The 22,798-nt window shown below is 38.6% G+C and overlaps 2 protein-coding genes across 4 annotated transcripts in view; one reads left to right on the top strand and one right to left on the bottom strand.

Moving 5' to 3' along the window:
* Positions 1–5,302, bottom strand: part of CWC27 (CWC27 spliceosome associated cyclophilin) — a 196,689-nt gene extending 191,387 nt beyond the window's left edge. For all 3 annotated transcript variants that reach the window (XM_045494468.1, XM_045494474.1, XM_045494481.1), the window contains exon 1: positions 5,021–5,302. In XM_045494468.1, coding sequence (XP_045350424.1) covers positions 5,021–5,062 — 42 coding nt within the window. In that variant the 5' untranslated portion in view covers positions 5,063–5,302. The remainder of the gene's footprint in view (positions 1–5,020) is intronic.
* A 168-nt stretch (positions 5,303–5,470) lies between these two features.
* Positions 5,471–22,798, top strand: part of SREK1IP1 (SREK1 interacting protein 1) — a 44,244-nt gene continuing 26,916 nt past the window's right edge. Inside the window, exons 1-2 of the mRNA XM_045494495.1 lie at positions 5,471–5,690; positions 16,281–16,328. Of these exons, the coding sequence (XP_045350451.1) occupies positions 5,486–5,690; positions 16,281–16,328 (253 nt within the window). The 5' untranslated portion in view covers positions 5,471–5,485. The remainder of the gene's footprint in view (positions 5,691–16,280; positions 16,329–22,798) is intronic.

Genomic DNA, 22,798 nt, shown 5'->3' with positions numbered 1-22,798 from the left:
TACAGTGATCTCCAAGTTTTTCAGAGTGTGCATCCCTATTAGCAAAGAGGAAAAGGGAAGTGGGAAGGGAGGTAAGGAATTGGAACACAGAGTTCCCAAATAAGTACGTTTAAATACATGTAGTACTATATTACTCTAGTACTGAAAGAGTCACAGAAGATAAACATTTCAAAGCATTACATAAAAACAGTATTTTAAAATATTTCTTAATTTATTCTTCTTTACCAGTGGTATAATGAAACTTAAAAAACAAAAAAACAGCTTTACTGACATATAATTCACATACCAAACAATTCACCCTTTTAAAGCATTTGTTAGTATAATCCAGACTTTGGCCACCACCACAATCTAATTCCAGAACATTTCCTCACCTGAAAAAGAAACCCTGTAACCCATTAGCAGTCACTCCCTATTTCTTCCTACTCATAGGCCCTGACAAACACTAATCTACTTTCTGTATCTATGAATTTGTCTATTGAATATTTCATATAAATGGAATCATACAATGTGTGGCTTTTGGTATTTGGCTTCTTTCACTTAACATAATGTTGCTTTCAAATTGTAGAGGTCCATCTTCCTGTTCTACTCACTTCGTTTTAAATGTCTTGAAAATGACAATGGCTTTATATTCTTACTGATAAATATGCCAAGGCACAATATACACTTAAGACAAAGTTCACCATTAACAATAAACAGAAATCCGTATTTCAAATAATTTTCATAGTAATTTCTAATTTTTTACATACTTCCCATGTTGAGGCATCAGGTCTACCATTTTCTTGTGGTTTGTTTATGTTTATATTATTAATATTACTTTCAATATGAAATTTGTGAGGGCCGGTCTAGTTAATCCAGATTAACAATGAAATGTAATCCATTTAGCATGATATTAGGAAAAATTACATCATGACATATAAAAAGTGACTAAGTAAATGAATTTATATGTTCCTTTTTATATATAAAAGATTACATTTAGGGGCGCCTGGGTGGCTCAGTCAGTTAGGCGTCCAACTTTGGCTCAGGTCATGATCTCACGGTTTGTGGGTTTGAGCCCCGTGTTGGGCTCTGTGCCGACAGCTCGGAGCCTGGAGCCTGCTTCAGATTCTCTGTCTCCCTCTCTCTCTGCTCCTCCCCCACTTATGCTGTCTCTCTCTGTCTCTCAAAAATAAAATAAAAACATTTTTAAAATATCTTAAAAAAGATTACATTTACACAAAGGAAACGATAAATGCAAGCAGAAGAATGTAGCTTTTCTCTTTGCATCTCATGATGGTTTTGCACCGTCCCTGAAGTGTGCACTCACTGGTTTAGAAACCACTACTCTAAAGAATAAACTAATGCACACCATCCCTCCCTTTACAGGTTCTGGAGTCAGCTGCTCAAATTCCAGTACTGACTGACCCTTGCACTTACAAAGGGTAAGGAAGTTTTTTACTTTGGACATGCTATCTAACATATCTGTGACTCAACTTTATTATCTAAAATAGGGACAATAATATCCTCATAGGTTTCTTGTGAGAACAAAATCATTTATTACACATAGACTGCTTAGAACATTACCTGACAAATAGTAAATGTTCAAAAAATGGTAGCTACTATTGTTGTAATTATTCTTCTTCTATAATATTTTTGGCCACAGTCAACTGACACCCAGTAAAAAGAATGCATCCACAGTTGGGCTACCTTGTTTACCAGAGTTTCTTACTCTTGCCACTGATAAGCTACGGAATTTATAAAGAAGGCACATGGCTCCTTCCTCCATGCATTTCTTTTGGCCATCACTATTTTGTCAAGTATTGGTGCTCCCTTTCTTAAAGATTCAAAATAAGGCAATACTTTGATAATAAAATGTTTCTTTTTTTTCATTTTAATGTTTATTTGTTTATTTTTGAAAGAGAGAGAGCACAAGTGGGAAAGGGGCAGAAAGAGAGGGAGACACGGAATCAGAAGCAGCCTCCAGGCTCTGAGCTGTCACAGCACAGAGCCCAACGCAGGGCTCGAACTCATGAACCATGAGATCATGGAGCTACAATAAATGTTTATTCTTAAGAAACGTTTTATTGGGGCGCCTGGGTGGCTCAGTCGGCTAAGTGTCCAACTTCATTGTGGCTCAGGTTATGAGCCACAGGATCATGAGCTCCCAGTGCCACAGGATCAAGCCCTTAGTGGGGCTCTGTGCTGGGTGTGGGGATTAGGATTCTCTCTCTTAGGATTCTCTCTCTCCCTCTCCCTGCCCCTCCCCCCACTCACTCATGCTCTCTCTCTCTTTCCCTCTCTCTCTCAAAAAAAGAGAATATTAATATGCAATTTAAATTAAGTGATCATAATACATAGAAATTTCATCTTGATTGTATAAAGACATTTCTATCAAGTGGTACATTTCTGTGTGTCATCTTCAGAGGCCAGAGTTACAACAAAACACAGCACAACTTATAAACAACCACTGATATGATAAGTGAATTACTTCCCAGGTTGATCTTTGAAGGGAGGAACTTTGTCCCATTTATTCTGAATATCTCTTAATCCTTTTAGTACCTAATGTAGCATTAGACAGCATAGGCACTAAACAAACATCCACTGAGAAAACATATTGTTGTATCTGTTTAAATTCCTTCCAGGCCCAAATTCTTGCCATGTGTCCTCTTTGGTACAGAACTTTGAAGCTTCAATGTCCTCAACTGGTCTTATGTTAAAAAAAAAAATCCCCAACTGTGTTTGAAGAAACTTTGGCTATGCCTGATGTTCTCTGTAAGCCCAATTCTGTTTCAGAAGGACAGTATTTTTTTTTTTTTTTTTTTTAGTTTAGTTTGAGAGAAAGAAAGTAAGAGAGAATTCCAAGCAAGCTTCACACTCAGTACGGAGACTGACAAGGGGCTCAGTCTCACAACTGTGATATCATGACCTGAGCCAAAACCAAGAGTCAGACAATCAACTGAGCCACCCAAGTGCTCTCAGAAGGACAGTATTTATCAGTTTGCATGTACTTATTTACATGATTATTTGGTGAATGTACATTTCACTCAACTGACTCCATAATAGAGACAATGCTGGTTTTCCTTTCCCTTGTATTCCTAAAACCTAGCATAGAGGTTGGCATGTGCTAGTTGCTAAATAAATATTTTTTGAATAAAAGATCTCCTGTTCAGGCATGTATCTTTGTTAAAGGTTTTCCTCTTTATGACCATGTCAAATCTTCCTTCCAGAGTAAAACAACTAAATCTTCCCTTGATCAGCAGCAATATAACCTCAAAGTCACTGATGCTTAATACTTTAAGAGAAATAAAATATTAATCCATCCATTCATTCAATCAGTCAGTACATATTTGAACTCCTCCTACCATATGTCAAGCACCATTCTAGATGTCAGTCCCTGCCATCATGGTGCTTGCATTCTATGGGGAGGAGAATGGGAGGCAGAGGACACAATAAACAATAACTAGTAAGTACACAGAAAAAACTGAAGAGGGAAAGGGCAGGGAATGTTGGAATGCAGGACATGAATGGAGTTTGTGATTTTATAGAGTAAACAGAAAAGTCCTCTCTGCCAAGGTGACATTTGAGCAGGCCAGAGTGTACTAAAGAAAGGAATAATAAGTGTGAAGGCCCTGACTAGCAGGATGGGCAATATTTTTATTCTCTACTAGTGTTTATTAACTGAGGGTGATACCACCCTCAAAAAACATCTGGAAATATGATGAGGTAGGTATTCTGAGTTTTCACAATGATGTGAGATACAGGTGAGGAGTAAGGAGAAGTTCACACAGCAAAGAATTAAAAGAATGGCCCATCTGAAAACACCCACTAAAATTCTTGGTGGGGATATCAATTAGAGCATTATTGTTTTTGTTTTCATATTGCCTTATTATATTACAAAATGTTGATCAACAAAAGATTGCATAAATTATGATATAGTCATGCAACAGAATCATATTTGATGTAAATTTAGTTTATCCTAATTTAACTATGTGCTTTAAAGTTAAAAAAAAATGTTTATTTATTTTTGAGACAGAGAGCGAGCACAAGCAGGATAGGAGCAGAGAGAGACAGACAGAATCTGAAGCAGGCTCCAGGCTCTGAATTGTCAGCACGGAGCCTGACATTGGGCTCAACTCAAGTACTGTGAGATCATGACCTGAGCCCAGTCAAAGGCTTAACTGACTGAGCAATACAGACGCTCCTCAACTAAGTGCTTTCAGTCCCACTATTTTCTCCACTATGTTGGTCCATCGCATTTCATATGTGGTGAGACTAGCTCACAGTTTAAGAATCCCAGTGATACTTATTCCATTATTGACTCCTCTGCCTCATACTGCATATAAAAATCTTTGATGGGAACTGACATACCTTGACCATTAAATCAATCAGGAAATCATTCTCCCATTCTAATGTGGGAACATTTCTCATTCTCTACTTTCATGTTTTAAGACCAGCTCAAAAGATGCCTCCTCCACGAAGCTTTTCTCTTCTTCCTCAGTGGCTCATTTTTTAGTACTTACCGTAGCACTAGACTTCCTCTCTCCATAAGCATGCCTATTGGACTTACCAGGTTTTTCTTTACCTGCTTACCTCCCAAACAAAACCATAAGCTCTTCTAGGGCAACAACTAGACCTTACCCATCCATCTTTGTGTCCCCAGCACCTAGTACAGTGCCTGGTGACTACTAGGCATTCAATACATGATTGTAGAATGAATGGAGAAAGAGCGATTTACAAGTTAAGAAAAACAAAAATCACAATTTTAAATATACCTAGGTTTCTACCAAAGGCCCTAGAAAACGCCCTAGAATGTGTTAGGCTGAAGCAAGAAATGTGGCCAGACACTGGAGAAATCTCCATTTGAGGACTTTTCTCAAAGTATTTGCCGAGAGGTGTCAGTAGGTGGTTTTCGGTGCAATCCCGTCCAGAGGCAGGAGTAACGGACAAGACATTTTGTGATTTTTCCAACCCTAACGCCCCAAAACTCCCTTAATGGGTGGGGTATCACTTTGGGGAGCCCAGGTACCGTAGATGAGGCTCTCACCTTTCCATTCGTGGGAGGCTCCTGGATGTAGATGTTGCTCATGCTGCTCAGTGCTCAGGGCTCCGCTCCTAATTGGGAGTGAGAACGGAGAGCCGATCACTAAAGCAGTCCACCTATCAGTGGCACGCTTCCTTCAATCGGGTGGTCGCAGAAAGCTCCAGTTTGTCAATGTCCCAAAATAAGCGGCACCAAGCACTACCTTTTCCCAAAACTAGTCCCTCACGGACGCCGCCATGTTGCTCCTGGGCCTGAGCACCGCTAATCCTGAGAAGGGGGGTTCCAATGGCCTCCAGGAAACGAAAAAAGATTATTAAGCACCTGCAGGTTAACTAAATTTGTATTACGCTTTTACAAAAGGATATATAAATGTTGGTGTTGCTTACTTCAGTACATGTATGTGCAGGTTTCATTCATCTCCACCCCCGGGGCTGGCAGCAATGGTTCGGACCATGTGTGTTCTGTAATATGACTCCCCCGGAAACTGCATCATCGTTACTTGGTTCCGCTATCGCCAGAGGCCTTCCCCGACTGGCAGGGAAGTCCGGCGGCGCCGGTCGGAGGAAGAGGCCGCCCTCGCCGTTTGTGGTCCTCGCGGCAGGCGGGAGGCGAGCGTACTCTCGAAAGCCTACAGCTCCTGCGACCCCTCTTACCAGCGCAATGGCAGTCCCAGGTGAAGACGAACGGCAGGGCCCCTGGGTCTAGGCGAGGAAAGGAGCGGGTAGGGTAGCTTGGGGTGCGCTGGGGGTAGGGAGTAGCGCCCATGGGGATTTAGGCGGAGGGGTTAAAATTAACAGGTTCGTTTGTTCTACACGAAAAAGTTTACACTCCAGAGATAATGTCTGAAGGGAAGAAGGAAGACAGAAACTATCTCCCCCGCCCCAGCCAGGCTCCGGCTGTGCTGGAAGGCTTACAGGGAAAGTGTGTGGTGGGGGGAGGTGGGGGAGGAGGGGCAGCAACTGTAGGCCTAGGAGGTAGCCGAGAAAAACTGACCTAACTTTGGGATGGCTCGAAAAGAGAATTGATGTGCAAGCACTTGACGGACCCCAGGAGCCAAGAGGCACTGTTTGTAGTGGAAGTCCCGGGGACCAAATTGGCGTCTGGGGTTCTCCTTTCCCTTCCTATTGTATGGAGTTCCTGTGTGGCCGTGGACCAGTCGCTCTCCCACTCTGGGCCTCATTTCGTGCATTTGGAAAAGAAGATTTATTCCTCGATGTCTGTGGGTTCTTCCAGCGCGCAGATTCTGTGTCCACTGACTACCGACGTAAAACAGTGCACCCTGCGAAAGAAGTGCTTTAGAGGTTTCCCCGTCCACAACTACCCGCTTGCTTGGAAGTCCTGGTCGGGTAGAGCACCTCCTTACATCAGCTCTGCGACGGTGTGTTCGGAAGAACACTGGTTGTAGGAGATATTTTGAGAATTACACCCCCACCCCACCCGCTCAAGCACACACAACTTGGAGGTTCACAGTGCACTTCAGGGTATGAAAGGCTCTGAGAAGTACTGTGGTTCAGAACCCCCTAACTTTGTTTTCACCTGCCCTTCCCAGTATTATCTGACGGCGTTTGTTCGGTGGCAGCCTTCCCTGAAGTGTATTTTACAGATAACTGTTATAGGAATATTGCACTTTTGTTAGCACTGCAGTTTGGGGAGGAGAGGGGTTGTGAGAGGGGAAAGATACACTCATTCATCCACACCACCGTGACTATTAAGGGCGTGCTAGCCAGTGTGCTAGGCATTGGGAGTACAGTGGTGAACAGGACAGTGGCTCCTCACACAGAACTTAGAATTTAGCAGTGGAGAGGAAGTACCAGAAAGTCGGACAAATGCATGGCAGGGGAAATACAGAGCCTTCAGGAGCACGTTGTAAGGGCACCTACGGAGACAGAAGGGCTTTACAGAGGATGTGGCATTTAGGATGAGCCTTAAAGGATTCCAGGAGGGTTGGATTGATGGGAGGGGAAGTTGCAGCCAGAGGGATATGTAAATGAAAAGGAGATAATAGATGCTCCCAATAGATGGAACTCTTAATACAAATGGGAGAGAAGTGAGAAATTAACTGGAGAGTTAATGACAGTAGCTAATATTTACTGATGTATCAGATGTGTCAGTAGCATTTACTATGTATCCAATGTGTCACACACTGTGTCAAGCCATTGTATTTTATCTCATTTAACATTCATGTCCACAGTGTGAGATAAGTATTAATATTTCCGTTTTATAGATGAGGATACTGAGGGACAAAGAAATTAAGTGTTTGCTTGTTCAGGGATATCTTGTAGGTAAGCAGTCTGACTCTTCTAGTCCCCATGCACTTACCCATCTTGCCATGTAGGATAATTTACAAGGTGGTTTCCAGCTCTTAAAGGACCTTGGAAGCCATGACAGATAGTTTGGATATTTTCCCAAGGATTAAGGGAAGCCATTTCAGCATTTTTAAACCGATTCATATTTCGGAAAGAACATTTTGGCTGCACAGTGGATTGGAAGGATGATAGTTTGGAGTTAAAGTCACCAATTAAATTCTGGTAAGTTATGATGATACTTCACATGTGGTGTCAGGAAGGGAGAGAAGCCCATAGATTGGAGACACATTTTTGCTGGTAGAATCACGGGGAATCAGTGACTGATTCAGGGTAGGTAGGTAAGACAGGAAGTGAGGTCTACTTGGGTTTTACTGTTAGGCAGTTGGGTGAGACTCTTTACTAATATAGGCAACACCTGAGAAGGAGCAGGTTTTAGAGGGATGATGATAATTTCAATTTGGGCTCTGTGTTGAGGTGTAGTCAGACATACAAATTGAAACATTTAATAGGCAGTGAGAGAGAGAATTTGTAGCTTAGGAAAGAAGCCAGAATGTCATCCACACATGAAGCAGGCGTTAAGACCATTGTCAGTGACTATGTTAGCAGTATAGAATGTGAAGGGAAGCTCTGTGGCTGAAGCCTGGAGGATATCATCATGGAAGGAACTAGGAGAGAAAGGCCATTCTGCCGAGTAGCTTGTCTGGGCATCCTGATCATTTAAGTCAGCGCTGGTGATCTTTGAACCGCACGGCTGCATCTAGAGTTGACCTCTCGCCGCTGGTTTTATTACTTGAGCAAGCGTTTTGAGCACCCAGATGGTATAGACACTTAAGGGGACACAGTATCACAGCTTGTGTCCTCATAAAACTAGTTATGAAAATGGGCAACTTAAGAAAGGAAAAAAGTGATTTTTTAAAAGTCCCTATTGAAATTGCTCTAAACCTAACCCAGTGTTACAGACAGGTTAACTTGCTTCCAATTCATAGTGATGCTCCAAAGTGTAATAATCTTAAATTGTGTCATTAAGATGGATAGCAAGACATGGGTAAACTGTTTAAACCTAGCAAAAATTGAGATAATAGGCATGACAGCACTGTAAGAGCACAATGCAAGTACCATTAGAAAATACAGATACAGAAAATGTTAAGATAATTTCTTGGATGATCGATCCAGATAGTGTATTTAAGAAAAATAGGGCTCAAGGACAGGCATTATGTTATGCTCTTTTATTTTTAGGTATAATGCTCATATGGATTCAGCATGGCATTTCTCTGGTGGTCTTGCTAGTGATTACTACAAAATATGACTATAAAGTGATGAGGCTACTTTCCACAAATGAGTATCAGCCTCTTCTATTTTATGGTGGCCTACTTCAGCTGTTTTTCCACAGCATTAAGCGTAAGCATACACCATTATGTAGGCAACACAATGAAATGTGCACTTTCTTAGGGAAATCATAGAGTCTTAGTTGTCATTTTAAAAGTGACATTTAAATACAGGTTCCAGTGAAGTTTACTTTCTTTTAAAAATTGCTTTACCCATTCACAGTTGTTGAAATTAGTTCTGACATCCATTTTAATGATGCTCCATTCCCCAATGAGAGTTGACCTGGCTCAAGGGGCAATGTATGTTTTTGATGTGGTTGGCACAAAAACTCTTTTTCTCTCATTCAGTAAAATCTATAGCCAAGGTAGGGAATTTTCTGTAGCCAAATTAACAATACATCTGGCATATCAAAGTGAGTCCAATTTTTAAAACACATTACTATAACATCTTAGTAAGAGAAGAGTTCTGAATTACAATGCATCCAGTTTCTTTTCACTTCTAAAACTACACTACACATAGTTTCTTTTCTCTATAGTCTGTGCTTCCCATTGCTGCTGAGATAATTTTCCGAAACCATATATCTGATCCTGTCTTTCCTAGGGGCCAAGAATTTAGTTCTTGTCCCCAACTGTGAATGTTGTGTTTCTCTTCAAGCAACCTAACCTTTGCAAGGCTCATTGTCCTTGGGTATGTAGTGAAGGAGTTGATGACCGAGCTTTCTCTCTCTCTTCCAAACTGTTGTGATGCCAGAGGTGCCCATCTCTGCTGGAGTGAAGTGCGCACTCCTCAGCATGGCCAAATCACTCTTGCTCCTCTTTCGTCCCGCCCTTCCTCTGAAGCATTCTACAGTCTTCTGACTTGGTCAGCTATTCCCAGAACCTCTCGTGTACCGTGCTGCCTACATGCTTTTGTTATCACTGTCCCTCCTTTGCTGTCCATAGGTACCTGTGGGAAGCCTTCTCAGTCTCTCAGCTGAAAGTCTTGCCTGCCAGTTCTTCCTGCTTACGAGTAGAGTTTTGTGTTTTTTACAGTGACATATTCTAGCATGTTTTATAGCTGTGGATGTATTGTCCTAGATAAGCTAGTATATTGTATTTCCTTTAGTGTAGGGACTTTATTCATCTTTATGGCTTCTCTAACATTCGTTTCAGAGATAAGCCCATAATAAATAATAATAATTGGATAATAATTTAGAGGGTTGTTCACTAGAATTGTTGGTGAGCAGAATCTGGTACTAAAGTTAACAGACTAAACAGTAATTGTGATTCTGTTTCATTAGTTAATTCAAATGTTCATGTCTCTTAAACTGATAATACCTATACCTTTTTTTCCCTCATGGGTTATTTATATTTTGAGGCAAGTGGATGAAAGATTTTATACACTGACTTAAATGGTAGCTGTTTCATGTCAGTAGTTTATTTATTTTTATTTTAGAGAGAGAGAGAGTTTGGCAGAGGGAGAGAGAAAAAGAATCTTAAGTAGGCTCCTTGCTGGGCATGGATTCTGACACAGGGCTTGATCCCATAACCCTGGAATCATGACCTGAGCTGAAACCTAGAGTCAGAGGCTCGACCAGCTGAACCACCCAGGCAGTCCCCTGTCAGTAGTTTAAAGTAAGCAATTATTTGATTTACTTTCATCTCTCCTTTTGAGTATCAAATGATTCTGAAGGCATTTTTAACTAAAGATGAGGACATCTGCTCTTTCAAAATGTTTACATCAAGGATCCTCTTTTTTTTTTTTTAATTAATTAATTTATTTTGAGAGAGAGAGAGAGTGCACACGAGTGGGTCAGAGAGAAGAGAGAGAGAATCCCAGGCAGTCTTCATGTTGTTAGTGCAGAGCCCAACGGGAGCCATGAATCATGATTTGAGCTAAAGTCAAGGGTCAGACACTTAACTCACTGAGCCACTAAGGCTTAGGAGATCCATCAAGGATCTCCTTTAACCCATTTTTTAAATTCACAGAGAATTAAGATATTTCAGGATCCCAAAGAAAGGATTATATCTATGAATTCTTAATATAAAGCATCAGAAAAATTTAAATATTTGGAGTTTTACTTTGCATTCAATTTTAGCAGACATATATGGGTATTTGTATCTATGTGGTATATACAACCTAGCTACAATTTGAATTTTAAAAGCAGAATAAATTGAAGTTATCTTTAAGAGTTCCCAAATTATGATAGAACTATAATGGAGTAACCAAATATAAAACTTAAAGCTTAAAAGGAACTAATCTAATCTAATTGAATCTAGATAATTAAAAATGAAAAGAATGGACAGAAGTGATTGCAATTGCTAATTGCATCACTTAAAGGGATAGTTAGTCCCTTTAGCTATTTACTTTTAAATGTAAATGATTATAGAAAACATTTTAATGTAAATAAAACTTTGACAGGCTTCCCCAAATCTAAAATACACGGTAAGAGAAAAATATAATACTAAGTTCCAAACATTCCTGTTAAAGTTCCCAGTGACTAAGTTAACTTAGCAACATAGGTGATGTGAAATTTCAACAAAAAAATTTAGATCAGTATGATGTCTTGCCCTACCTCTGGGGGCCACTGAATAACCAGAGGCATCTGTTAGGGACACTACCACAAGCATCCCTTTTGCTTACATACTCCTATTTTCTCCCTCTGGTCTTTGTCCCTGGTTTTTAGTCTTCTCTAACCTCTCCCTTTTCACAGACTGTTTCTTTTTTTCCCTCTATGCTAACTGCTTTACTAAGGTATAATTTACATGTTAAAATAAAATGCACATTACAAATGTATAGCTTGAAGAATTTTATATCCATATCAAGATTTTAAATATTTTCATCACCCTGGAAAGGTCCCTCTGCCTCTGTCATTTTTCCCTTCCCTTGCCTAAATAATCATTATTTTTATTTCAGTTGTCCTCCTTACTTTTATTCCTGTTCTTCCATTGCCTGTCATTCCTCAGATGAGCCAGTAACACTGCAGACACTATCTAGTTTCGTAGCTGGCAACTGGGAGCAACAGAAGTTACTGATTCCCAAGTGCTGAAGTATTTTCTTAAGTTTCTAACCTCAAAGCAGCAAGCATTTGTTGAGGACATCTAGGGAATCCGCACCATGCTGAGCAGTGAGTTGTATATAGAATTGTCTGGCATGTTCTGGAATCTAGAGAAATTGGCATTCTCTATTCCTTTAAGTTACTGGGAGGTAAAAGGCCAACTGGTTACCCATGCCCTTCCTTGCCACTCAAGTTGTTTGACAATTTTCTAGATCCATAGTAATCCCTTGCTAGTATTTAACAAATAAGGAAATCAATACCTCTTAAGTTTGTTCCTAAAACCATCAGTTAATAAAATTTTTTTGTAAATCTGTAATGTAGCTTTCCTGAAGAATTTATAGGTACAGTCTGCCTTTGTCAACGAATACTTGCACAACAGCACCTCTTCTTAGTGTTGGGTTTGTTTGAGGGAGGTTTTTGGTTTGGTTTTTGAGAGGGTAATCAATCCACATGTTTCAGATTAAAAAAAAAAAAACTTTTTAACATTTATTCATTTTTGAGACAGAGAGAGATGGTATGTGAGTGGGGGAGGGGCAGAGAGGGAAACACAGAATTTGAAGCAGGCTCCAGGCTCTGAGCTGTCAGCACAGAGCCTGATGTGGGGCTCAGACTCATGAACCTTGAGATCATGACCTGAGCAGAAGTGAGATGCTTAACTGACTGAGCCACCCAGGGACCCTCACATGCTTCAGATTTTAAAAGTACCAAAAGGTGGATAGTGACACATTTCTCACCCTTTTTTACCCCTGGAGGCAGTTCCCCATTTCTCAGGTACCTAATATATATCCTTACAGAGAGATTTTTTTTTGTATATCTCCATCCATCTGTTAATAAAATCTATACATAATTTGATATTTTATCTAATCTCCTTTCATACAAATGACAACATACCATGAGTACTGTTCTGTACCTTGCTTTTTTCTTTATATCTTAAAGACCATCAAATATCATTAAGTAAAGACCAACCATAATTTATTTATGTCTAAATTATTTCTACTCTTTTACTGTTACAAATGATGCTGTGGTGAATAGCTTTGTGCATAAGTCAGTATGTATTTGTGCAAGTAAATTGAGAAGATTAATCTCCCAGTGTGGAAGTGCTAGGTCAAAGTAGCACTTTGTATGTATAAATGTATAAATGTACATTTGTACATTTGTATGTATGTATAAATGTATAAATGTACATTTATAGTTCTGATAGATTTTGTCAGCTTGCTTTCCATAGAGGTGGTATTGAGTTACATTACTATCCAGTACTGTATTAGAGTGTGTCTCCCCCAAACTCTCTTCAACCCTTTCAATCTTTGCTATTCTGATAACTGAAAATAGAATCTCAGTATAGATTTTAATGTACATTCCACAAATTATGAATAAGGCTAAGGATCTCCATGTTTCCAACTTGTTTCTGTTTCTTTGAGCATTCTGTTCATCTCCTTGGCTGAGTTTTTTTCCTGTTGGCTATTGGTCTTGTTCATAATGATTATCTGGGTTTTATAAGGTAAGGATAATTTCCCTTTTTTGGTGCTATGAGTTGCAGATATTTCTTCCTCTATTTTTATGTGTCTTTTGAGTTTGTTTTTGTTGGTCTTTGCCAATTTTTTTTTTTTTTAATGTGAGCAATTTTACAAGACTTTATTGGTGGTCTTGGGACTGTAGGTTATGATTACATAGGAACATTTTGAGGGAGCCAGGCTGTATTGCTCTGAATAGCATTAGCAAACCTTAAAGAGGAATGGAACAAAAAACAGCATGAGAACCTAAGATGGGGAAATGGATAACTTCTGATTGAAGTAATAAGGGCCTTTCAGTATGGCCTTCCTATTCACTTTGACTCCGATCTGGAGCACCATTGTATTAGCAGAGTTCTTGTTCCAAACAATAGAAACTGACTAGTTAATTGAAGCAGAAAGGAAAGATACCAGGGAGCTCACAGAATCTAAGCAAATGCTAGATAACAATTCTTGGAAAATAGACAAGACCAAGGACATCCATAGCCAAGATCCTGCACAGTCCCAGACCTGATTAGGACTGCTGCTCTCTGTGACATCACTGCCTCTAGAAACTGGATCTTGACAGGAGAATGAATGAACTGTCCCCACTTCATTGTGTTACTTGTCCCAGATATCTTTGTCAGAGGCATCAGATTCAATGTCCTAGGTAAAAGCATTCAGTTGGCCCAGCAGTCATGAAAATTATGGACAAATAAAGCTTGAAACTTTCATTTAACCAAAAACTGGTGAGAACATAGTTGATATGGAGTTACTTTATTTAGAATTCTGGCATTTTCCTTTCATGTAAAAGTTAAAACTTTGTTAAAGAAGATGACCTTCTCTGAAAAGTTTCATATTTTGTTCATTCTAAAAATATGAGATAGAGTTAGTCATAAATAAGCTAATCTCTCATAAGTACTGAGATGAGATCATTTCAGATCTGTCCATTACAACATTTTTAGTTTGTTGTGGGAATGGTAATGGTGCATTTAGAACAGTTTTGTCCTGTCTATTCAGCGTCTTTGGTTTCTATGGAAACAGACTTAACATTGACCCGGATACTCTGGGCTTTTTTTCCAACAGGCAATTATTTCATAATGAAAGAGCCTCAGATTTTATTATTAATCCAGTCTTATTCCACAGTTCTGCTGCAGTGCAGCAGATGTGTTCCCACTTTATGCAGTAAAATCCACAACGTTTATGAGAAAAAATGAGATTGGGGCACACCACTCAAGAACTTCATCAGTGATACATAAAAAAATGATAGAAACCTAATAAAAACAGCACAGTTTTGCATATGTTAATTGGTTAAAAGGCACATAAATACTACAATTAATAGGGTACTATACCTTCTAAAAGACCTGAAGTTTGCTGTGAAAATGCAGTTCATAAGAATCAAAGCTTGTAAATTGTTCTGAAGGAATGGTAGGAAGAGGATGACATGATTGGATCAAAGTTATTTTACCAGATGTGGATGGGCACTGCTCACAGCACCCATACTGAACTAAGGTCACCAGAAATGGTTTGGGTTATGTCCTTGTGTGTGTTTTGTATATTACTATGAGTCTCAGAGCAATGGGGTACCAGTTTGTGCATTCACATAGTGTTTTTCTTGGACAAAAGTCACATTATGCTCAAATTGTGCTGTCTTACATCACTTGCATTGGAACAAGTTTATGTTTTTAAAAGAAGCATTGTAGCAGACCTGAGTGTATTTTACTAGAATAACTCGATAATGTATATTTTAACGATTGGGATTAGGAAAAAATGACTGATGTTTTGACTTCATAACAGTAAAGAAATGGTTCAAAAATGATCTTTCTTTTATAATTAGCACTGTTTTATATTTGCACTGTATGTACTTTTTTAGTAAATTTGGATTATATCTCCATATGAAAGATTAAGGAGTTAGATGCCTTTCATTAAGATAATAGAGCAATTCTTTCCTTGCCCTCTGGCTGATGGAAGCCCTTATTGGAGATTAAAAGTAGTTTCAACTCTCTCTCTCTCCCCCTCCCTCTCTCTCCATATATATATTTCACCCATAAAAAGGAATGGCATTCTGATAATGTGTTACAACATGGATGGTCTTGAAAACATTATACTAAGTAAAATAAGTCAGACACAAAAGGACAAATACTGTATGATTCCACTTACATGAGATTCCTAGAGTAGGTAAATTTATAGAGGAAAAAAGTTAGTGTTTAGGATGTTGTACAACATTATGAATGTACTTAATGCCACTGAATTATATACTCGAAAATGTTTAAGGTGATAAATTTTATGTATATTTTATTATAAAAAATCAATTTTAATTTATGTCTTCTCTCTTATTTAGATCTTCAACATTTCTTGTGTGTACCACTAATTATACAGAAATACTCTAAATATTTCTAAAAACTGATCAGACTGAATATGTGACTGATAGTTTTCTCTTGTCAGAATTTGAGTGGTGCATTTGGATGTTTCTTATAATACCTATCAATTAAAGTATTTTTCTGGATTTTTACCAATTCCTTTAATAAAGCCAGTTTGTTTTTCTTCTAAGGGAGAGCAGAAAAACATTTTTTATCCCAAATATTCATATATGTATGTGTGTGTGTGTGTAAATATATATATATATGTATATACATGTATATAAATATACTATATATAATAACTAATATATGTAATAGAATACATAATAAAAATATTAGCACATATGATAGTATATAGGGAATATGTATATGTATACACATATGTAGTTAATTATTTTACATTTGAGGGACAGGCTGAAATACTCAGGAATTTCTTGCTCAGTGTTAGAGAATTCTTGGAATGTTTAAGCTCTTGACTATAACACTGTATTTCTGTTAAATTAGAGAAAAATATATTCTGGAGTTATTTTTAAAATACTGTCAAAGTAATATGAGTAAATTGGATTTTCCAGTGATTCCTAATAATGATGACAAGTGAATAGTGTTACTAAGCTGGGTCAAGAATATTTTTTTCTTTTTTTTAAAGAAATTCTACAACAGGTGGTTTCTTAGCTTTTTTCATGGGATGGAATTCTTATGTTTCTACCTTTTATATGTCTGCTAAAATGTTATCCAATTATATTTCAGGTTGCAACAAGGACAGTGTCCGGGCAGGCTGTAAAAAATGTGGCTATCGTAAGTACATTAAAAAATAACATTGTGAAGAGTGAATCATTGCCTCCTTGGGCAATGTGATTTGGCATCCTGATTTCAGGGCCCTGATTTCATCTTAGTTCTTTAGCCCTGTTATTCAGGCCAGATTTGCAGATGATTCAGAAATTCCCCTAAATAGTTACTTTCTTCCCTGCTGTAGACTGAGTGACAGGTGGCTATGTATCTGTTGACTAGCAAAGATATCAAGTACAAGTGGAGTAGTAGATTTAGGAGCATGCAGAAAGTATATTCCCCCCCAGAAAGTACATGTATACTTATTCTTTTACTCTTTGTTCTTCTAGATACTGGGTGAAGAGGGGAAGCAATGAAAATTATTTTCTTTATGAGGATAATATTAGTCCCAGAATTTCTGCTCACCGGCAAAAACTTGATTTAAACAATCATAAATGTCTATTATGACTAATGAAATGGGATAGAAAATTAAACTTTAACGTGCAGTTATATAGTCTAAATTTATAATTATGTACCTTAAATACCATTTCTTTAGTTACATGTAACAATTCTTAAAGGTTTGATAACAGCTATAACAGTAGCATTTGCTATTTTTGTTTTCTTTAAAAAAATTTTTTTTAATGTTTATTTCTGAGAGAGACACAGTATGAGCAGGGGAGGGGCAGAGAGAGAGGGAGACACAGAATCTGAAGGAGGCTCCAGGCTCCGAGCTGTGAGCACAGAAACTGATGTGGGGCTTGAACTCACAAGTAGGGAGATCATGACCTGAGCCAAAGTCTGACAATCGACTGAGCCACCTAGGCACCCCAGCATTTGCTGTTTTCTCACTTGTTTGGAGACCATGCAAGTGAGCCTGGATTAGGGTTAATGATCCATACAAAATGTATCCATCTATTTATTTATTAATTTAGAAGTATAGTTATATTTGATGCACAATGTTACATGAGCTTCAGATGTACAGTCTTATTAAAAAAATAAAGGTGATTAAAAAAATTTTTCCCCGTAAGAACATGTGATAAAAGAACCCTCGGCATAAATCTCCATTAAGAGGGCTTATAATGAAAGCATGCTGGGAGAACCAAGTCACATGCCTCCAAGGGAAGGCTGAGATGTGGCTCAAGGGAATCTTGCTCAGTTAGCAAATGTGGATACATAAGTACACATATCCTTGACATAAATAAAAACTCCTGAAGAATATACTTGCATGCAAGAAATAAGTGCAGTGAAATCTTTTCTGTGTTTTAGGCTTGTTTATATTTATTTCTGCTTTGTATCCTTTCTTTAAATCTTTGCTAATTTCTGTATTTCATTTTTATTTTTAAATTAAAAAAAGTTTTTATTTGAGAGAGAAAGCTCATGAGGCAGAGAAGGGCAGAGGGAGAGAGAGAGAGAATCCCAAGCAGGTTCCATACTCAGAGTGGAGCCTATTGCAGGGCTCAGTCCCAGGACCACAAGATCATCACCTGAGCCGAAATCAAGAGTCAGACGCCTATGGGGCGCCTGGGTGGCGCAGTCGGTTAAGCATCCGACTTCAGCCAGGTCATGATCTCGCGGTCCGTGAGTTCGAGCCCCGCGTCGGGCTCTGGGCTGATGGCTCAGAGCCTGGAGCCTGTTTCCGATTCTGTGTCTCCCTCTCTCTCTGCCCCTCCCCCGTTCATGCTCTGTCTCTCTCTGTCCCAAGAATAAATAAACGTTGAAAAAAAATATATTAAAAAAAAAAAAAAAAAAAAAAAGAGTCAGACGCTTAACCAACTTAGCCACCCAGGCGCCCCCTCCATATTTTATGTCTTGATTCAAGACTTAGGAATGTGCTCATCCATGCTCTGTCTCTCCTTCCCTCTCCTCTCTCTCTCTGTCTCTCTCTCTCTCACTCTCCCGCCACCTCTCCCCCCCACCTCTCTTTCTCTCTCTCTCTCTCTCTCTCTCTCTCTCTACATATATACATATATGTATATGTATATAGCATATACCTATATGCTGTATTATGTACTTAAAAATCTAGAATGAATTTCCCAATCTCTCTACTAATGCCACTTTATCTCCTTGAACTACTTTTAGCTTAAGACTTATAGGAAAATAATCAAAATAATGTTTTGGAAATATAACGTTGATGTAGTCTCCTTATTGCTTTTTTATTTTACACAATGATGGAAGTATCTGTAGTAACTAGAATTTTTTTTAGAGAAGCCAAGTAAGCAAATAGCTTTGACAGTCTTTCTAAGTTTAGTTCCTATAGTTATTATTTTGATCTATGATTTTAGTGATAAAGTTATTAAATAGCTTTTCATTTATCTCTTTTGGAAAACTTTAGTAATACTTCCCTTCTGTGTTAAATTTACATCTTATACCTGTTAAAGATGAAGGTCTTCTCAATTTGCATGCCTTTCTGATAGAAATTACATTTTAAAAATTATCTGTTATTTGTAGGCCAGAATCTTTGTATTGATTGTAGATGTAAGAGAACAGTCCACAGAACTCTGAAATGTTTTTAATACCTTAAAATATGCATATTCATCATTTAGTTACAAAGGAGTATTGTCTCTCTATTGTTGTGAGACTAATGGTTTAGGTTGTACAGTTTTTAAATTTTATTTATTTTGAGACAGAAAAAGCATGAGTGGGGGGAAGGGCAGAGAGATGGGGATAGGGGAGAGAATCCCAAGCAGGCTCCATGCTGCCAGCGCGAAGCCCAACATGGGGCTCTAACTCACAAAACCATGAGATCATGACTTGAGCTGAAACCAAGAGCTGGATGCTTAACCAACTGAGCCACCAAGGTGCCCAGGATGTACAAAACAATTTAATACTCGACTGAAAAAGATTTTATTGTGTCCGTATGTTTCAGTAATGGCTATATAGTTTTAAAAAGTTTCAAGTTAAGGATGAATCTGTTACTAAATAACATGGATGTTGGTTTTTCATGGCAAAGTTTCCTCAACAAAATTAGAAGAATTGTTTATTTCTATGATGAGTTTTTATATGAATACTTTTGAAGTTGGCAACTTCTAAATACTTAAAAGCTACCAGAACACTAAGCTTTTGTCATGGAATAAATGTCTCAATTATGATAGTTCTCAGAAAATACACCTTTAAAAAGTTCAGGATAGGATACTTCAGTAATTGAGCATTTGCTCATAGTAGCAAGAAATAAAAACACACCTAAATACCTTTAATGTTTATTTAACCTAAAATGCTAATCTATTGATATACATTCATGACCTTGTCTTTGCCTATGAGTCTGCTAATTATTGTTTCACATAGTCTTTTAAGTGCAAATTATATCTGAAATGCATTTCCTACTTTGTATAGTTTGTTTCTTCCAAGATAAGCAAGCAGCAATAATGAGAAAGAAATTTGAGTCCAGAATCACTTTATCATTAGTTCTCAACTAGGGTTAATACTGCCCTCCTGGAAATCTGTGGCCTTTTTTTTTTTTTTTTTTTTTTTTTTTTTAATTTGCCCCTATGTGCTTGTGGTTGGGTAACAGTATGATCTTTAGTATGTGTGATTTATGGTTTATAAACATCCTGGGTTGTGTAAGGTAGTCCTGGACAGTGAAGAATTGTCTGGCTCAAAATGGCCATGGTACCCCCTTTGAGAAGCAGGTACCTTTTCTCATTGTTTTAGATTCTTTCTCAATCTTGTACAGTCTTGATGCCAGTACCTAATTTGAAAACTACTCTTCAAAAATAATCCATTTAAATCAAGTGTTTCCAAAAGTACAACTTTGTTTTATGGAAACAACCTCTCTTTTTTGCTCCACATTTGTATTTTTCGCCTACATGATTTTATATAAGCAAACTTTGGAACAATAACAAACTCTTAGTGGAATAAAATATCAACAGGTAAAGTAAAATATCTAGGCATGAGCTAAGGAAAAAGTGACCAAGAAGGTACAATACTAGAAGAGGGAGTGGGCAGCAACAGATACACCAAAAGAGTAAAGATTTTCAAAGTTGAGGGAAAATTGTCCGATGTAACCATTAGGATTTGTAAGAATTTGTTTGAAAATTGTTCATTGAATTTACCAGGTAGAGTGCTTCTTTCACTGTGGGAAGATCAGTTTAAGTAGAGTGGTAGGTCATGAAGCAAACTATGTAGATTCAGGCCTGAATTGCGATGGATAAAAAAATGGAGAGCTTGTATGTATAGTCTCCTGTTTCAGGAAATTTGCATAAGTAAAGTAAGGAACTGTCTCAGTCTTCATGAGCTACTATAACAAAATACCACAGGCCCAGTAGCTTATAAACAGAAATATATTGCTCATAGGAGGCTGTAAGTCAAAGTTCAGGGTGCCAGCAAGTTTTCCAGGTCATAGACTTTTCATTTTTTACTTGCACAGTGGAAAGGACTAGAGAGTTCCTTGGAGATCTTTTATAAGGCACTAATCCCATTCATGAGAGTACCACTCTCAGAAACCTAATCACCTCCCAAAGGTCCCATCAACTAATACCATCCCCTTTGGGAGTTAGATTTCAACATATGAATTTTGAGGGGATACAAACATTCAGGTCATAGCAGGAACATATTGAATACAGTTGACCCTTGAACATCATGGGTTTGAACTGCACAGGTGTAGTTTTATATAGGTTTGTTGTTGTTGTTGTTTTAAATAGAATACCGTAGTAGAACATGAACCACCACATGTCTCCTCCCCACGTGCACTTAGCCAATCTAGATCATGGAATGATACTCGTTTCTTGCTTCTCTACCTAGGAAGCAAGGTGGTCCACACCACCTCCTTCCACGCAGGAAGGTAGAGAACTAGGGAAGGCAAAACACCAGTACCCTTCTCTCTAGGTCACTTGCTTCGCCCAATCCCCTACATGTGATTATAGTGCAGTTTCTGCTTGTGGAAAATGGCTGTGAAGGGGTGAGCTGCCAGTTCCCCAGCAATATTAAATCCCCTCCTCAGAAAACGTTCAGCACCCTGGACAGTGCCCCACCCCACTGAGACCCAGGCTTCTCTGTCTGATACTGTCCCCTCCCTGGGGCCCTCCCTGGTGTTCTCCCACACCCCTTGGTGGGAGGTGAGGTATTGGGTGGGTTATTATGTGGTTTTTGGTTACTTAAGTGAAAATCCCTCCCCAGAGCCTGTTTCTTTCACCTCTCCATTCAAGACCTCAGTCAACTGAGCTCCCCACAGGTAGTAGGATGGAGAATGCCAAGAGCAGACAAGAGCCCTGCTGTTCCACCTTTTCCTACAAATTTCCTCCATCTTCACTTTGTTTTTCCCCATTTGGCGACTTTCTTACTTTTCAATCACATAAAATCCAGTAGTTAAGTTTGGGGGGAACCATAAGTTATATGTGGATTTTTAGCTGCCTGGGGATCAGCATTCCAGGGTCAACTGTAATTCCTAGAAGGGAATTTGGGATAAATGGAGGGTTTTATATTTAAGATAAAAGATGTGTATAGAGACTAAAGGGATATTATAGGAGATGTTGCAGATATTGGAGACAGGAGAAGATGGAGCAATTTCCTCTAAGAGTTATAATAAGGATAACTTTTTTTTTTTTTTTTAGTGCTTTATTTATTTTTGAGAGAGAGAGAGACAGAATGTGAGAAGGGAAAGGGAGAGAGGGAGGGAGACACAGAATCTGAAGCAGGCTCCAGGCTCTCAGCCGTCAGCACAGAGCCCAATGCTGGGGCTCAAACTCCCGAACCGCGAGATCATGACCTGAGCCAAAGTCGGACGCTTAACCTACTGAGCCACCCAGGCGCCCCATCAAGGATAACTCGTAAGTTTGAAGGAAACTAGGTGAGAATAAGTATGGATATTTTCAGGTATGGAAACAGAAAGTAGAAGGAGACTTTGGTAATCTCAGTTTTCTTGGTAAGTTAGGAGGTGCAGTTGTCTGTTTGGGAAGGGGCATTGAGTGAGACAGAAAAGTGGTTGAACAATGATTTAAGTCAGGCATAAGTTTAGAAAAGTCACTGAGGGGAATAAGAGAGGAACTTCACCAGGGACAAACACAAAAATGAAATGCTTTGTGTTTGTGCTAATGTCCATGTATGTGTGATTGTACTTAAGCATTGCTTGACTGCTCAGGGACAGGCACAACCTCAAGAAAGGTTAGCTTTGAGCCAGAGTATTTGTTTTACAGTGAGGTATGGCAGAAGAAGAACATGAATGAGTCAAAGAAAAAACATGTAATGGTGTTTGGAAAGTCAGGAATGAGAAGTGTGACAGATTAGAAGAAAATGAAGGGACTGAGTGAGTTAAGGTCTTAATTTTCTAAAACAGATATCATATGATTTCACTCATATGTGGAAATTGAGAAAGTTGACAGAATAACATAGGGGAAAGGAAGGAAAAATAAGATAAAAACAGAGAGGGAGGCAAACCATAAGATACTCTTAAATACAGAGAACAAACTGAGGGTTGATGGGGGTTGGGGGAGTAGGTTAAAAGGTGGGTTAAATGGGCATTAAGAAAGGCACTTTTTGGGATGAGCACTGAGTATCATATGTAAGAG

Source organism: Leopardus geoffroyi, chromosome A1 (assembly GCF_018350155.1).
Source record: "Leopardus geoffroyi isolate Oge1 chromosome A1, O.geoffroyi_Oge1_pat1.0, whole genome shotgun sequence".
Lineage (NCBI taxonomy): Eukaryota > Metazoa > Chordata > Mammalia > Carnivora > Felidae > Leopardus > Leopardus geoffroyi.
This window is presented reverse-complemented; position numbering and strand designations above follow the sequence as displayed.